The 15,953-nt window shown below is 33.8% G+C and overlaps 1 protein-coding gene across 1 annotated transcript; it reads left to right on the forward strand.

The window, feature by feature from the left end:
* Positions 1–10,125: 10,125 nt before the first annotated feature.
* On the forward strand, positions 10,126–13,750 carry LOC149186353 (cell division control protein 45 homolog). The gene is made up of 2 exons (XM_089412603.1): positions 10,126–11,252; positions 12,954–13,750. Exons 1-2 carry the CDS (start codon positions 10,126–10,128, stop codon positions 13,657–13,659), a joined length of 1,833 nt encoding a protein of 610 aa, XP_089268729.1. The 3' UTR covers positions 13,660–13,750.
* The last annotated feature ends 2,203 nt before the right edge of the window (positions 13,751–15,953 follow it).

Raw genomic sequence — 15,953 nt, forward strand, 5'->3', positions numbered from 1 at the left:
AGGGAAGCATACAACCACTACCTTGATGTTGGAAGCCTCCTTCAGGATGGGTTTCCAAGTCCAAGCAAAGACTTCTCAAGCTCTCCTTTCTCCTTCACAAATGGCAGCAATTGGGCACAATTTAGCAGCAGCATGACCAATCTAGTCTGACCAACCATTTGAGGGTGTATGGGAATGCATTTATAGGGAAGGAGAGGGAGTTAGGGATCCACTAAAGGGGGAATAATGTCCACATCTTAAGGCAAAGATCCCTAATGGTAGGATCAAGGACTCAAAATGGGATAACTTGACCATATCCTTACTCAACAATAACCAACTCGTCGTTCTCGAGGCTTCTAGTAAGAGAAGCTTCTGCTCCATTTTTGGAGAAACTGCCTGAAGAGGATCAACGCGGATTTTCCTATCCAAAGTCACGCTGCCAGCGCTAGTCACTAGTTAGACCAAAGGGTACCAACACGGGTTTGCCTGCTAAAAGTAGCATTGGGCTTGCAAATAGGGTTTTTTGACAAGCTCTTCCATAATTACTTCAAGGCATTTATTCTTCTTTTCTTCAGGGATGCTCTGATCAATGTTTTTCATGGTGAATTCATTAACAACTTTTGTCACTTTGCGAAATTTTGGGCAAAGTTCGACAACTCAGGGTATGAGACAGGGAGTGCGACAAATTACTGTATAACAAATCTTTTGTGCATGGGTGGGAAGCAGGTGCCATTAGAAATTTTGTGTTTATTAAGGATTGGTCTTAGGGCCTTGACCTTCTTTGGGGAGGGGGAAATAAAGTCCTTCATCTCTAAAGAAATTTTATGGGACATGATTTTTTTTTCAAACCACTAAAAAATTCCACTAGGAAGTATCTTTGTCCTTGATTGCAATATGAAAACTACTATGAATTTTTTCACACAATAGATTGATCTTATGCATTTGACCAAAAATGAAGTTTTTAGGGTCTTCACCCTTGAGCTAGTCCTGAAAATACCATACAAACCCAATTTATTGGCCTCTCTTTGGGATATGTGCATCATTAGAAGATTTTATGTACCTAGCATGGGTTTTTAGGACCTCAACTATGGTTAATGAAAAATCAAAACTAGTCTCTACTGCTCATAATATTTGGCCTCTATAAGATATGGGCACTATTAGAAAATTTCAAAATAATTGGGTTAAGGTCATATAGATTAAGCCTAACATTTAAGGACATTTAAGGACACTCTCATGATAACAAGTGAATAGTGTTAGTACTGACTTTTCCAACTTGGGATTTCACATTGTTAAAGTCCCTATAGAGAATCCAATTGACCTTTAACAAGTTTTCAACCAATGAATCCTAGTGTGAGGCACATCCCTTCACCACAATAAGTGAGTAAATATTTGCAAGGGAAAGAACCTTGCCTCATATTTAAGGAGTCCCACACCACTTAGTTAAATGGTTTGATACCTTCATCAATTACACATGCTACAAAGTTGGGTGTGATAAGAGTGGCTACCCACCTGAAATTTATTCATGCAAGGTTTGAAATTTATTGTGCCAAACCATATATGACTCAAGGTTGATCTTAAGGTAACACTACTAACCTTTACTTCTTATAGACAAGGATGTTTAAATCTAAAATCAATGTACAAATTATTCTCACCATGATCTTCTTATGTGGCCCTATAAGGCTCCTTACATTCCAAGATGCAACTTTCAAGGGTAACCTTCTATGATAACTTCTGTTTCCTCCACATCATTACCATTAAGCAACTGGTAGGAGTTATATGATAGCATGTTTTTCTTCTTTAGCATTTGAATAACCCATTGGTCATTAGTATTTGTATTTGGTATCCTTTATTCTTCGTTTGAATCCACATTGTGTTTCCCATCAAGCCTTAGAGGTAGTCATTATGCCCATCAACTACTACCACCACAAAACATAACATCCCAAGAAAATACATTTGCGCTTTGCACATAATTAAATGTCTAGCTTGGAGGTTGTTAGCCTTGTATTAGTTGATTCCTTAGCTTAGGTGTTAGGAAGCCATGACACTTTTTCCTTTCTTAAAAACTTGAGTCCATTTACTATCTTCACTAAAGGTTAAAGTCTTTCAGGTCCATAAAGTTGAGGTTGGAGGGTTGAGGTGGGAGGGGGAGGAGTAGGGAGAGAGTGGGTGTGGGAATGGCATGTGGGGCGAGAGGAGTATGCCAAAGGAGTCAATGTTAGTAAATGGAGGGAAATGCCTACTATTATGGCAAGGGCTTTGACAATGAAAGCAAGTATTGAACATGTTGATATAGCAGACAAATTGGTGTTAAACCTAGAGTCAACTTTGACAAAAAGTACCCCTCCCACGTTATGTAAATTAAGCCAATGTCCTCTAGATCAATGAATTAGCAAATATTATTAGCACATATAATAAGTTTGAAATGGTGGCTAGTTATCATGGGCATGACACTTAATCCTACAGAATATGGAACTCCTTCTTTTATTAACCTCAACATTCATTACTACTACTTCCTCCATCCCTAGAGCTACCTATAATGGAAGGCAATGATTCTCTCAAAGGGAAACATTAGTCATAGTGGTAAAGGGAGGGCTATAGCATGGGTGATGCCTTAATGTAACTTTTAATACTAAAATGATGATTTTGAAGAAGTGAATTATGATAGATGTAAAGTTATTCTAACTTATTTAAGATTGTTTCCACATTAAAGCAAGCTTAGGTTAGCCCATTTATAATTGCTTATAAGAATATATAGGCATAAAGAAACATGACAAAGATCATGTGAGTAAGAGGAGGGCAACAATAACTAGAAAAACAACAAAGTGTGGCTATGACAACATTGCTATTGTAACAATTAAAACAAAAAATACAAAATAACCCATAAACTAAAATTAAATATAAAATAAATGAAATGAAGAAAATATACCTGAAAGAAAAAAAACCCTAAGCAAATAATATTTAAAAATAGATAAAGAACAAAGAAAGTAAAAAATGAATTGCACCCAAAAAAACTAAGATAAAAATCCTAAGCATCTTATAACTCTAAATAAAAAATACACTAAAAAACAATAAAAAAATTAAAAAAAAGAGTAACTAGGCAAATATACCTAAAAGCATATAAAATAAAAGTTGTAAATGTCATATATATAAAATCACAATTGTAAAAATACCTCATAAACTTGGCAAACCTTAACAAAACATCAAATAATAAAAATAAATAAACAATATTTTTTTCTTAACAAAACATCAAATAATAAAAATAAATAAACAATATTTTTTTATAAAACAATAAAGATGACATAATCATTTACTTCTTAAAAATCTTCTTTTATTTATAAAAAAAAATTCATATAATATAACCCATCCATTAATAAATTAAAACTCCATAAATAATAAAAATAAAATATACAAAACAAAATTATAACTCCATTTAAGATAAATATTAAATGTGAAAGTGATATAACCTATGCTTGATAAATTAAAACTCCATAAATAATAAAAATAAAATATACAAAACAAAATTATAACTCCATTTAAGATAAATATTAAATGTGAGAGTGATATTCACTGTACATTAAAATGTAAACACAATGCAATAAAAAATCTAAAATTCCATAATCAAGATATGTGAATTAAGAATATGTAAATTAGATGTATATTTGAGTTTATGTTGTGGTAGATTTCATTTTATTAAAAATTTAAATATATAATATAGTTAAGTTTAACCTATCAAATAGTTTAAGTTATAATATAATCAATTTTAAATAGACAAATTGTTAACCATTATTATCATTATTTTTTTCTCTTACTTTTTGATAATATATTGACAATTCCTATTAATAATTAAGGTGTTTTGCAGAAAAGTGCCTGCTTCTAAATCTATTAAGATGGATTGGATTAATAGTTAAATAAAAACGATTTTTGGGAAAAAAAAACATAAAATAATTAAAAAGAAAAGAAAATATAACATATCATAATAAAATGTAAAATAGAAAAAAAGAAAATATGAAATATAACGATGAAATAATGAATAACTAATATCACATAAATCAAATATTCAGTTAACACTTATTACTTTTAAATCAAATATTTTAATAAATATTTTTTTTCAATATTTCTTTTGAATCAAATTTTACTATTTCTAAATATTTTTTCCTGATTTCATTTTCGTGGATTATTATAACATATTATAACAAAGGATTTCTGTCTAATTTCTCTGTGTAATATATCCTACAAAATAATATAAAAAATTATCGCAGACAGGATAAAAGGAACTTTATCTCAATTCTTAACAAAGAACCAACATGCCTTCTTACAGGGGAGGAACATCTTAGATGCGGTTGCTACAACTCAGGAAGCTCTTTTTGCCAGCCGGGGGAAAAAATGTGATGCTGTCCTTCTAAAAATTGATCTCTGTAAAGCCTATGATTGCATGGATTGGGCATTCATAAGATGTCTGCTAGCAAAGGTTGGATTAAGAGCAAACATGATCAACTGGATCATGGCTTGCGTTGAACAGGTAAATTATGTTGTCATTATCAATGGGATGCCATCGGCTTTCTTCCTAGCATCGAGAGGCCTTCGACAGGGCTGCCCTCTGTCTCCTCTTTTATTCATATTGGCCATGAATTCTCTCAGTCTTCATATAAACAAGGCTGTTGATGAAAACATATGCTCCCCCTTGAAATTATGCAGGAACATTTCTATCTCTCACAATCTTTTCGTCGATGATGTTATTTTTTTTGGCATTTTATGCAGACTAACTTGGATGTGTTATCATGATATTCTTCAAAATTTCCAAAGGGCGTCCGACCTTCAGATAAATAGTTCGAAGTCGGTTATTTATCACAGCGACATTAATCAGGAAGAGCTGGATTGGTTAATTAAACTGTTTGGTTATGAAGTGCAATCCATCAGTATGGGAATCAAGTACCTGGGTTATAGATTAAAAACAAATTGTTACTCAAGATCAGATTGGCTGTGGATACCTGAGAGATACTTCAAGAAGATTTCAGCGTGGGAGTTCAGAAGCCTTTCTTTGGCTGGGAGAGTTGTATTGGCCCAATCGGTTTTAAATCAGCTGGCTGTTTACTGGGCTCATCTGTTTTTTCTCCCTGCAAGCATCATCCAATCAATGAACAGACTCACCGCCAATTTTATCTGGGGTGGACAGGCAGGGAAAAGAAAGTATCACCTCTCGAAGCTCTCATATATATCTGTTCCAAAATGCATGGGTGGCTGGGGTCTGTTAGACTTGAGATCATTTGGAAAGGCCCTCCTTTGCAAGACGTTATGGAGAGGGATTTTCGAGGAAGGTATTTGGAGCAATATTATTCAGGAAAAGTATCTGGGCAGTAAGAGTTTATCCTTTTGGTTCAGAAGAGGTAGCATAGGTATCTCTCACGGATCTCCGATCTAGTTGAGCCTGCGTAAAATTGGAAATATGTCCCTGAAGAATTTATTTTGGCGTTTTCAATCAGGGAAACGGATTCTGGTTGGAAAAGACAATTTTCTATGCGGCAAAGAGGAGATTTGCGTCCCTGGTCCCCTATTGAAGTTCATACATAGGAAAGGTATCTTTTTCTGGGATGGGCTGATTGAGAGATGGCATGGCTCAATCCCAATCTGGCGTGAAGCTGAGAGTCTGCAAATGCCGGAAGACATCGCCAGCTCGTGGAAGCAAATCTTAACAATTCTCAGAAATGGTGGCATTTTTCGCTCTGCAGAGCACGACTGTCTCATATGGCAGAACTCTCATGGAATGGATTCCATCAGGGTAAAGGATATATACCGAATTTTGATTAGTGATAGACAACATCCAAGTGACTGCTCCTTCCCGAGCATTTTCTGGAAAGCTGGGTGTCAATTAAAAATGGTCTTATTTTCATGGCTATCTTTCCATAATAAAAATCTTACGTGGGAGAATTTAAAAAAGCGTGGTTGGCAGGGTCCTGGTATATGTCCCATTTGCAGATCGGCCGAGGAAGACAATTTTCATTTATTTCTAAATTGCAAGGGCTCCCGACAAATATGGCTGCTCCTGGAGAATCAATATGGGTTTCAATTCATGTCTCAGATGTCGATCACGGATGCTTTTACATGGTATAGTAAACAAAATGCCAAATGGAGATCTATCTTTATCATTAGTTTCTGGTGTATTTGGAGGTGGCGGAATAATTTCATTTTCAATGACAAAAAAACTCCGATGATGGAAATTTTCTCCTCCATATGTGATCTCTATGAGGAAATTCCAATCTCCTCTCCCATGCAGAGGGAGCTACATGATATAAATATCCTTCTGGTGTCATCATCTCTGCCTAGAGCGTTTTTTGACGGTGCTGAACAGAATGGGGTTTGTGGCTGTGGTTTCCATATTCTAGCAGACGAAGACAGTGTTTTCTCTGCACACTGGAATGGGGGGAGGGGTTCAAATATGATGGCTGAGGCAGTGGCACTCGTAGGCCTCATGAGTTTCTGCCTTTTCTTAAATATTCAAGATGTCTCTATTTATGGTGACTCAAAAGTTTTGGTGGATTATATAGCTGGGAAAATCTCCATCTCCAAGCCTCATCTGGGGGGCTGGCTCGATCGGATCAGTTTCTTTTGGTCCTCCTTAAAAGATGGCTTAGTTAACTTCATCCGCAGGGAACAAAATCAAATGGCAGATTCCTTATCAAAAAAAGGTCTTCAAGCTGCTCCGGGTTCGTGGCATCTTCAGGTTTCCTCTGATGGAAAATGTTATTCCATTCAGGACTTTTTCCCTCCCAATTTCTAGATTTTCTTGCAAAGTACTCTATGATTTTCTTCTGTGCTAGAAGGTGCTAGTTGTTATGAACTATATGCTATGTGATTTTGTTTTGAACAGGCTTACTTCAGACTGCAGATTATGTTTCTGAACAGGCTTCCTCCGGATTGCTCTGAGTTTTCTCTTTGTCTATACAGGCGAAGTCCTTTTATACCGATCCGGCTTATGTATAGGGTCTCTCTTTGATGATTACTATTTTTGATCTAGTCTCTCTGGCCTGATCTTTTAATCAGGATATAGCTTCTCTGATGTTACAGATTCTCTATCTTTGGAACATATACTATCTCCTCGCTGAATGTATATTTGGACTCTTTTATATTTCTTATATAAAAAAATTATGCTTTTTCTGCTCTGAAAAAAACTATATATCCAAATATTTTTTTTTTCTTCTGAAAAAAATATATACTATGAAATTTATCAAAATCACGAAACATGATGCAAATATAGTATCAAATGTTTTCTAACATATAATATAGAAAGTATAAACCTGAGAAGTTGTCAACCTTGACAGGATCAACAGCGGGCAACAAAGATTTCAAACGGCTTTTATTGCTAGAAAATTTCATCATATTTCATGAACATCATTGCTAAATCTATACCTCTCTAATGGTAGTAACTGGGCAATTGACATGCAAATAACAATGTGGAACATTTGAATACACTATTCTGTTGGCAGGAAAAGAACGCGAAAATAGGCAATGAGATCCAATTGAAGTAGCTTGATACTCATACTATCAAGAGATTGTTAGATTAGAATGAAGCTCTGCTATTTTGTTTATTTTTTCGAGTTTACTTAATATAATTAAAAAAAATAATGTAAAAATTGTCAAATATATTTTGGTATTTTCATGTGAAAATTTAAATAATAACTATTTTGCATCTTTAAATATATATGTATTTAATATAATAAAAATTATTTTACAAATTATTAAATAACAAGTGAAAAATAATACAAGTCAGAATATATTAATTATATTTATCAACAACAAACAAATAATGCTCATCAAAATATATTAATAATATTTACTACTAGCAATTGTCCCAAATGGTACAAAGAGAGGTCGACAAGATTATTAAATTGGAATTGTTGAAATTTTCAAGTAGAGTTAATTGGTTTGTGGAAAACCTTGTTTTCTTGGACTAGATCATTGTGCAATTACTTTTCTTTGGATGTTTTGTTTATATCTATATTACAAGGAACACATTGAATGTCTTATTTCATTTTAGAGTAAGTTAATTACCCAAAATCAAGAAACCTCTATAGATGGCCAAACATATATGAAGCTTGCTAGTGACCAATGCAATAACCACCATGACTATCCTCTACCAATATATTTCATTGAAAACCATAATTGTATATTGCATTTAGAAAATCAAAACATAATATTAGAAAACATGTTGATATATTGCCATTAAAAAGTTAATTCCATTAGAAGCCATGATATTATTATTATATTTTATAATGAATAATATACATATATAGAATGATACTACATTGAAAACCATAATCGTATATTGCCATTAGAAAGCCAAAATATAATATTCTAAACCATGCTAAATATGACATTACAAACCTTAAATATCAAAGGGAGAACTTAGAAGTTGGAAATTAAATGACCACAGCCATTCCGAAGATCATGTCTATAGAGACGTTAAAAAACCATGGTCAATGCCAAATTAGGAGGCCGGAAGGCAAAAACAAAAATAAAAAAATACCAAATTGTTGCTAACATTACATGTAGCCATGTAGCAAGAATAAAAGAAGCACTTCTTCCCCATGGATGCCTTCCTGATTGTGATCTCACGCTCAAAAAATATACCAAATCGTTGCTAACATTACATGTAGCCATGTAGCAAGAATAAAAGAAGCACTTCTTCCCCATGGATGCCTTCCTGATTGTGATCTCACGCTCGCCTGAAGATGACCATGCCTGAAGACGACTATCTAAACATGAACATGCATGCTCTCCTAAAGACAACCATGCTTGAAGACGACCATCTAAACATGAACACGCAAGCTTGAAAGGAGGAACAACACAACGGACACTATTCAAATCAGTTAATGAAGTATTATAAATTCTTGAAAATTTTGGAAGAGTTTATAATGATGGTTTTGATCTTGTTGAACACTGATTCATAGCACATGCTATTGCGTTAATAATATTTGACTAAATTAAATGTCACACGACAAGAATCAATCATTATCTGCATGCATAATGAAACACCATGGCAAATTATGCAATGCGGTCAAAAATGAAAATCATGCAGTTTTCAATAAAAAAATTGTTTTATATTGTCTGCATACAAGAAGGGTTTATCTGGCAAATATTTGTGGACATTATTTATTTGTATTGCAGGTGCTCATCGCAAGTTAGCAAGTTAGCCTTATGTTGGACTGCGAATTCAGCCCAAGCCCATTGTCATTAATAAAATCAATGCTTTATTCAGATATCTATTCTTAAATGAAAACAATTTCACTCTTCACCATATTAAAAGATGCCAACCGACACAACAGAAAACATAAAATGTTGATCGGGGACAGAATTCGAAACCCTAGATAGAAAATGGCACAGCCGAAACCTCAACTACGCAGACAGGTTACTAACAGAATCGAACCTTCAACCTTAGGGACGAAAATCTTTCAAGTTCAACCATCTGATAACTGTAAAAAGTATATTACAAAAGATTTTGCGCACATCTTGAAATGGATTTAAATATCAAGTTATACCCCCACTGAGGTTATAAAGTTACTTTTCTCAAACCTTAACAATACAATGATTGCGTATTCAAGGAATAGTATTTAATAAATCCAATCTCTAGCTAGTTAATAATATAATTATGCTATATTATTTTCAAATAAAAATGTTATGTTCCTTTAAATTGCTTTTAACTAGGTTGGAAGATAGAAGATTGTTGTCACTACTTTCCTTATTTTAAAAAATTTGGTTAAAGGAAACATTAAAGGCTTTTTATTGATTCATTAATGCATGAGATGTATATATTCATCCTTAAATTTAAACAAGTACATTATCCATGTACATTATCCCTGAGTAAGCATATAAATATATAGCCCAGCTGATTAATGGATCAATGACCCAATATATATTAATTATCCCAATATTGGGCTTAAAAAAATAATAAATTATTATTTTTTAAATTAAATCCAAATTAAATGATTGATTAATATGAAGGGATTTGATATGACCAACCTATGTCGGTTCGGGTTGTACCTGTTGGAAACCCAACGTATTTATGCAATGCAAAGCGTGTTTATGCAATGCAAAGCGTTTCAATGAACGAGAGAGCAACCAGGGGTCCTTGTCTATAATAAGGAGGGAGCCATGGTAAGGCAAATCAATGCAGCTGGATTTTATAAGAGCCTTAAGGCCGCTGCCCGTGCTGCTGTGTCTTACCCTCTGCATATATTCCCATCAACCACTGATGCTGATTCCCTCTTTGCACTCAACATTTTAACTTCTATTTGTGCAAATGATGGTCTGAGATATTCCGGCTATCCAGTTTCCTCTCTGCAAGATATTTTTGAATTGGCAGGCAATAAACTGAGCTCCCAAGATGAACCCCTGGCTGTTCTCCTCATAAACTGGGGAGCCTGCAAGGACCTGAAGGGTTTTCTGAAATTGGGTCCCAAGGTTCATGTATTTGTAATAGACAGTCATAGACCAATCCATTTACACAACCTCCATGATGATAACAAGAATGTAACTGTGCTTTATACTAAAGAAGATGAGAACCATTCAGACTTGGCTTATGATTTTGATGTCTCTGCTCTGGCAAATGCCACTGGCCCCGAGGATTTTGATGGTGATGAAGCTGTTGAGAGCTCTGAGAGTGATTCAGATGAAGAAAGTGATCATGGTGGTGAAGATCAGAGAAGAAACAAGAGGAGGAGATTGGATGAAAGTGAGGAGGAGAAAAAGGATGAAAGTGAGGAGGAGAAAAAACGAGAGAAGGAGATGGTTAAGGCCATGAAAGCTCTGAAGAAATTAAGATCAGAATATTACAGATTGGGTACTTACCATGGCAGGCCCTCTGGGATGTTAATGTTTGACATGGCCTATGCAAATCACATGAACACTAATGAGCTTCTTTGGTTAGCATGCGCTTCTCTGGCTGATCAGTTCGTCCATGAGAGAATCACAAGTGAGAGATATCTTGCAGGTGTCATGGAGCTTGAACAGCTGGTGAACAGTGCAGGGCACTTGGAGATGGTGACCTCTGTGAAACTCAAGGATGGGACCAGGGTCAGAACTCCTGATCACTGCAGAATATCATATGGGGAGGAGCCAAAGCTGATGCTTTTGAGAGAGTGGAGTCTCTATGATTCCCTAGTATGTTCTTCTTATATTGCCACCAAGCTGAAGACGTGCAGTGAGAGTGGGATTAAGAGGATAAATTTGTTGGCAGCGCAGATGGGCATTCCCCTAACACAATGCCAGCAGAAATTCAGGTTTGTTAAGTCCTGACCTATGTTCATTTAAATTTTGGTCAAAGCATTTTTTTTTGGGAAGTTTTGATAGGCGGTATGTTTAGTTGGTGATATGTTAAGAAAAATGTTAATAATTGTCATTTATGTTAATATTTGATAGGTTTATGTTTATATATAAATAACAATATTGGTTAAATTTGAAATAATATAAATTAACATAAAATTTATAAATTAGAAGAGATTAGTTTTATTATTGTTGTATTTATATGTAGTTAATTTCAATATAATAAGATGGTATATATTTTAATGATTTTTTTTTTTAAATGGTTTATTTTATATTTATAAAATTTTCAAAATATTTATCATATTAATAATAATTTTATTTTTTTAATAGAAAAATTATGATGATCGTAAAAAGCATTTCTCACTCATTTTTTAATATAAAAATAAAAGTTTAAAAATTCTAATTAATTTTTTTTTATAAATATTAATAAATATCATAATTATAATTAGTAAACATTAGTTGGTTTTAAATATCGACTAAATTCTAATAATGTGATTAATTTGAAAGACATTTATCTACCATATAGATCACAAAAATCTCATTAAAAATAAAATAATTTTTAGTTTTTTTGCTAGAAACATTTATATATAATTTTCTAACATTATAATATTTCTAAATTTAACTATTACAATTTTTTTCATATTTAAAAAAAAATATTATTATATTTTTTATTTAAAATTTTATTATAATTAAAAACATAATTTTATTATTATTTTTAATTAATTAATTAATTTATCTTTCTTAATATAACCCTTTTCATTTTTAACATTTCCTGACTAAGATAATTACATTGTAATTTTTTTCTTTTTCTTTTTCTTTCCAAGTAACACAATATGAATTTATTTATTTTAAAATGTGTTGTTATCAATATTCGGAAAGACCCAATTACACCAAATTATAGTGTACATGAATCATCATTATTGTATTTAAATAATTCTTATTTTATTTTGAATGTTATTAAAACATATATTAATTAAATAATAAAATTTCAATTTTAATAATATTAATTAAATTGATTTAAAATATTTTAAGTTTTTGTTTTTTTTTTTTTCCTTCCGAGTAGGTGTGATTTTTTGAAGTTTTGATATATTTTTCGTTGGAATTTTATTAAAAATTTTGTATTTAAATTTTGATTTGTGTTGTTTAAACTGTTTTTTGATTATATATAAAGATTCAATACCCTCAAAAACCCTAAGGGCATTTCCATGATAAAGAGTTCACATGTCAAACTTGTGATTTCAATAAATCCCTACCAAATTCTATACAAATTAGAGGGAAAAATAAACCAATTTTTTTTTCCTTTCCAAAAAATCACACTTAAAAACAACTTAAAAACAATTTCCAAAAAATCACACTTAAAAACAACTTAAAAAACTTAAAAACAATTGATTTTCACCAATAACACTATATTATAACATATCAATTTCATAAAATACCTCTTTAATTCATAGCATATTAATTTCATAAAATACCTCTTTAATTATACTAGAGCACTCCGAGGGTAGAGAAGATAAATATTTTCTGTTTAATATCACCCATTCATATTTTGCTTATATAGGGTTTAGGATCTCTCAGGGTAGAGAAGATAAATATTTTCCGTTTGTTATTTATTTAGTTTATTTTATTCATGTCAATATGTAATGGCAGCAGAATTTCAGGTATATGAGCATGGATTCCAAAAGGAGACTTAAAGAAGAGTTAGGGAAGTTCGGTCCAGACTATGGACTCACAGAACTCTACTACAGAAGCTTTCAGAGGCACCATGGCTACACATCTCAGGTTTCTGCGACTGATTTTGTCTATGGAATCACCGCTTTGATGGAGTCGTGGACAGAATTCTCTCAGGATTCAGTGGCGGAGCAGTTCTGGAATGCGTCCGAGGCGCTTGTCTTGAACAACGTGGAAGAATTAGATAAGGGGCTGCGGACGGCCATTAATGTGCAGAAGTCGATTTTCAAGCAGGGCAGTCTGGCCATGACGAAGAGGGGGTTCATGAAAAGCACAAGGGCGTTCAGGTGGGTGAAGGTGGAGGAGACGGCGGACGCGCGGAGGTTGTGTTATCCTCAGGCTCTGGTCAGGTTCTGCTATTTTCTGATGGATGCGATGAGGGAGAAAGGTGCGGGGACTAAGCCTGTGGTCTGCGCATGTGTGGTGCCCACTGCGATTGATAAGGTGTTGGTGGTGGGAGTTGCCCAGCGACCCCATTTGGGTTCACGCCATGGAAACCAGTTTGGGGCCGCGTTTCGTGCAGCGTCGGAGGAGATTGGAATGGAATGCTCGCAGTTTGGATTCGATGAGTCGTGGATGACAATGGGCGTGCAGAGCCTCAACGCTTTCATGCAATTAATAGCAAGCAAGTTTTAAGTTTTAACTAGTAGCAGTGCAATAGATTTATCTTATTGTATGTATTTAATATGAGTTTAGATGGATAATTTTATTTTATTTATGAGTTGAGTTGAGAGATCAAATTTTGTCACTTGTATATAATGTGTTATTTTTCATTATCTAAATTGTATTTTTGAATGTTAAATAGAGTATTAAATTTGATTATAATTTTTTATTTTATTTTTATATATAGATATATATAAAGTCATATCGACATATAAATTAATTAATATAGATCTTCAAATAGTTTATTTAAATCTTTTATTGAAATATTTTTGAAAAATATAAAATTTAAACTTTTGATTCACACATTTTTTTATTTCTTTTTACTTTATAGCATATTCATTTTTTAATTATAGCTTACACTATTTTTCTATTTAAAACATAATTTTTAATTTTAATTTTTATTTTAAAGGGGCAAGGACAAACTTACACATCCCTTGTATTGGGTTATAAAATGAGTCTCTAACCTCAATAAATCTCTAGGCTCAATAAATCTTTCAACTCAATAAATTATATATCTAAAACAATATATACAAAATTATATTGTGAGGAATAAACCACCCAAAAATGTAAAAATAAAGTTAACTCTAATTATATTATTTATTTTATTTTTCATATTTATTAACCTTCCCCACATGTTTGTTAAGAGTTATGGTAAAATACCAATCCAAAACATTGTTAAGAGCTATGATAAAATACTAATCCAGAACATAGAATAGCTATATTTAAAAATAGGTAAAAACATCATTATAAAAACGCCAGTTCACAAAATGTTGACATTCACCCCCAAAGAGGTCGCATTTTTTTCTTAATATTGTTATTTATTTCATTAAAGATCAAATTATGCCAAATAATTTTCAATTATAACTTTCCCCACACGTCTCTTAAAAAGTATGATTAAGTACCAATCCAGAACATAAAATAGTCATAACTAAAAGTATACAAAAACATAACCATTATAAGCACATCTATTCACAAAATGTTGACATTCACCCTAAAGAGGTCACCAATTTTTTTTGAAATCAATAAATTTCCTACGGATTGAAATTACCTAGGAGGCTAACCAGCATAACCTTGGGTTTTATCTTTAGTTCCTCTCATTGCTCCATCTAGTGTAGCGTTGTCCCTGAACTCTGTTTTACTCCTCGTTTGAGGACTCCACTGGGGTTGGGGCTTTAGCGCTGGATCCGAGCATCTCGCTTCTCCTCATGTCTTGCACACTTTGCTCTATCCTACTCAGTGCCAGGTTGTTTCGATATGTTTGAATCTGAATTGCTGCTATCTCCCTGAGGAGATATGCTATGTCGGGTTCCTTCACTTTGGTTTCCTCCCGTGCCTCCCGTCCTTTGTTTATTGCCCGTTCTTTGTTGAGAGTCATGGCTTGAGCCCACTACATTCTTCATGACCCAGTATTATTGGATCTTTTGTCTGAATAGAGTGTGGCGGCCACGGTTGTTCCCCAGGTTTTGTACCATGTCTTCCCATTCTTCTGTGGGAATATCTTGGTTGGTGATACTGTCATTTAGTTCTTTTTCCCATCCCGCTATTTGTGCTCTGATCTCAGGTGGATTACTTGCCATGTACGCAACGATAAGGGTCTTCATATGCTCCTGTCCCGTTTTTCTTCCTCGCTTGCGTTGGTCTCTGTTGGAGGTTCCCACCCCCTTGATAGTCCGTTTCCTTGTTTTGCCTGCTCTTCTATTGCTCTTCTTAGCCACTTCTTTTTCCTCTCTTGCCATTCTTGCATTGTCTCGGTTGTAGTTTTCTTCGCCTAGTTCGCTTTCTTCTGTGTGCTTTCTTGCCTCCACACTGTACTGGATGTAGATTATAATTAAACCTAAAACAATACCATAAGAAGTATTAGTAGTCTGAAGGTATACTTCCCATTCTATCTTGTATTTAAGTGTTCCAGGTTTGGTCTCTCGCTCAAGTCCTGACAGCTTGAGTTTGCCTTTCATCTCCCTCAAATTCCCCCCTGACAGTTCTTGGGTTAGCATTTTGCGGCCTCTCAATTCTTCTTCTCTCAGATTCATCTCTCCCTTTCTACTCTCACTCAGATGGTTTACCTCAGAAGACCTACCGAGGAGTCTACAAAGGGAGACCATGTCCTTGTTCTGAATTGCACGAGGTTTCTTCATTCCGTTCTTGCACCTCTCTATTGTCTTCGCTCTAATTGAGCCCCTGGTTATCCTCTCAGTTTTATTCTGGATATTCCAGTTAGGTTTCTCAATGGCCCAGATGTCCCTTGTCTTAGCTACTGTGGCCTCTAG

This window comes from Pinus tabuliformis, chromosome 3_1, assembly GCF_031772625.1.
Source record: "Pinus tabuliformis cultivar Carrire ecotype Pingquan chromosome 3_1, CPIR1, whole genome shotgun sequence".
In the NCBI taxonomy this organism is placed as follows: domain Eukaryota; kingdom Viridiplantae; phylum Streptophyta; class Pinopsida; order Pinales; family Pinaceae; genus Pinus; species Pinus tabuliformis.

What these genes read in the sequence shown, in the direction of transcription:
- LOC149186353 (XM_089412603.1), top strand. Translation starts at nt 10,126, where the DNA reads ATGGTAAGGCAAATCAATGCAGCTGGATTTTATAAGAGCCTTAAGGCC. An exon ending in CAATGCCAGCAGAAATTCAG is followed by an intron (nt 11,253 to 12,953) that starts GTTTGTTAAGTC and finishes GCAGAATTTCAG; the next exon opens with GTATATGAGCATGGATTCCA.